A 2,500-nucleotide genomic window follows, 5' to 3' on the forward strand; every position below is an offset into this window, starting at 1 on the left:
TGCAGAGGTAAGAACACTTGATACATTTCAATCTCACAAACAAGGTTTGAATTTTAGACCCTAACCCCACAAAGCTTTTTCATTTCATTTTCTCATTGTGAACAGTTCGAGAGTCACCCCTTCAAATTTCGTTTTTTCATTCTCAGCTTATCATTATCAATCTTTATCATCTCATTATCTTCATGCTCATGTATGTTCTTTCTCCTCCTCCCCTATCCCACTTCCGCATCATCATCATCATCGACGACATAAGTAAGCATTCTCTTCAATTTTTTTCTCTCTCTCTTTCCTGGTTCGTTTAATTTCGATATTTATCTTGTTCCATAAGATGCGCCCCCGCTCGTTGTTCCTTTGTCTTCGAAGATCTAAAATACAAACAATCTAATTTTCAGACGGAATATTTCTTATTGCACGATTTAGTTTGTAGTATCGCGGAATATTTTTACGTCTTTTTGTGTCTTAAGCAGGATTCGATCGCGAACCTACGTCCTCCGTAACACCGGTCGGATGCTCTACCCATTGAGCTACCAGCTGCAGAATTCCTGGGAAACTGGGTCCTTTGTCTAGGTCTTGAGTTGCTAATGTGTCTCGCTTGGTCAGCGGGCTTAAGAAAGTCATACAAATGCAGACATGATTTTTTGTTTTACAACTACATTTCATGTACTTGTAAACATTGAGGCGTATGACTTTGTAGAGCCCATAGACCAAGCGAGACACATTGTCCATTCAGGACCAGCTCTTTAAGAGTTCTAGTAGCTTAAATCTCCCGAACGGTGTTACAGAGGTCGTAGGTTCGAATCCTGCATTCAGTTGTCCTTTCACCCGTTGCCAAGCAACTTGTATTCTATCCTTTCCACGGGCGAGTTACACCTTTCCATCATTTTATGTATTTGTTCCTATATGTTGTAGATGTTGATGAATGCACTGCTTCTTCACCTGTGTGTCATGTAAAAGCTACATGCAACAATACTCTTGGTTCCTACAAGTGCACTTGCAAGGCCGGATACGCTGGGGACGGAAAAACTTGCAGAGGTAAGAACACTTGATACATTTCAATCTCACAAACAAGGTTTGAATTTTAGACCCTAACCCCACAAAGCTTTTTCATTTCATTTTCTCATTGTGAACAGTTCGAGAGTCACACCTTCAAATTTCTTTTTTTCATTCTCAGCTTATCATTATCAATCTTTATCATCTCATTATCTTCATGCTCATGTATGTTCTTTCTCCTCCTCCCCTATCCCACTTCCGCATCATCATCATCATTGACGACATAAGCAAGCATTCTCTTCAATTTTTTTTTCTCTCTCTCTCTCCTGGTTCGTTTAATTTCGATATTTATCTCGTTCCATAAGATGCGCCCCCGCTCGTTGTTCCTTTGTCTTCGAAGATCTAAAATACGAACAATCTAATTTTCAGACGGAATATTTCTTATTGCACGATTTAGTTTGTAGTGTCGCGGAATATTTTTACGAGTCTCGCTGTAGTTTGGCAAGCCCGTAAGTGGGTAGGCAAGTTAAAAATAATATATTTTCCCCAGGAAATTATTAGTACAAAATAAAAATTCCGAAGGATTCTGGCCAAAAAAATGTATAGCTAGAGAGGGTCTGTGCAGGTAAGACTATCACAGATCAACTTTGAATTGAATTCGAAAGGAAAAAAAAACTAAAATAGTGAGCAGCACCCTGCGCACTGTATCTGTAAACCTTGTTTATTCTCCGACGCGTTTAGAGTTAGCGGTTATTCAGGCAATGGAAAAAGAAGTTCGGGTAAGTAACTCGCATACAACTTGAAACTAGCAACAAAGCGTCTACCCAGAAGCATTGAAGGGACATGAGATAATGTTAAAATTAAAAAAACTTAGGGTATATGTTTTGTTTACTTAACATCTGATTTGATTAAAACGCTCCCATCGGCTACCATGCGCCATAAATTCAATAATAATAATAATAATAATAATAATAATAATAATAATAATAATAATAATAATAATAATAATAATAATAACAATTAACCTTACTGTAACGGATAAGCGCTACAGTTTTGGATGACATCTCCACAGATATTGATGAGTGTACCAGTGGGCTACATAGCTGCCACAGTTTTGGGGCTACTTGTACAAATACTGTTGGATCCTACAGTTGTTCGTGTGGAAAGAATTGCATCCATTCTGCATCAGGTATCATTTGCCATAAGCTTGCATTACCCATGCAAGACAGTGGCAAAACAATGGTTTTTTCCTTGTTTCCGAAGCTCTAGCAAGCTGTTTCAACCAAGCTCGCGAAGATGCTTTAGACAGAGTCATGTGTGCACGCGCCTTGTTATCCCTTTTTGCCTTTCGTAAAGATCCTATGAGTTTGATAAAATGGTATTTTTTGGAGAGAAACCTACTCACTGTTGCCTTCAAGCGGGTTCGGAATTATACCTTTATGTTTTTGTTCATTTGGCAAAGATTTAACGAAATAGATAAGTTAAACTGACACTATATATCCTTCTACCA

General features: G+C 38.2%; 1 protein-coding gene across 1 annotated transcript in view; it reads left to right on the plus strand.

The window, feature by feature from the left end:
* The window catches only part of LOC138002674 (fibrillin-2-like), a 98,503-nt gene that overhangs the window by 21,202 nt on the left and 74,801 nt on the right, over positions 1-2,500 (plus strand). The window contains exons 6-7 of the mRNA XM_068848674.1: positions 1-7; positions 910-1,032. The exon at positions 1-7 is cut by the window's left edge and continues 116 nt beyond it. Of these exons, the coding sequence (XP_068704775.1) occupies positions 1-7; positions 910-1,032 (130 nt within the window). The remainder of the gene's footprint in view (positions 8-909; positions 1,033-2,500) is intronic.

This window comes from Montipora foliosa, chromosome 5, assembly GCF_036669935.1.
Source record: "Montipora foliosa isolate CH-2021 chromosome 5, ASM3666993v2, whole genome shotgun sequence".
Classification (NCBI taxonomy): Eukaryota; Metazoa; Cnidaria; class Anthozoa; order Scleractinia; family Acroporidae; genus Montipora; species Montipora foliosa.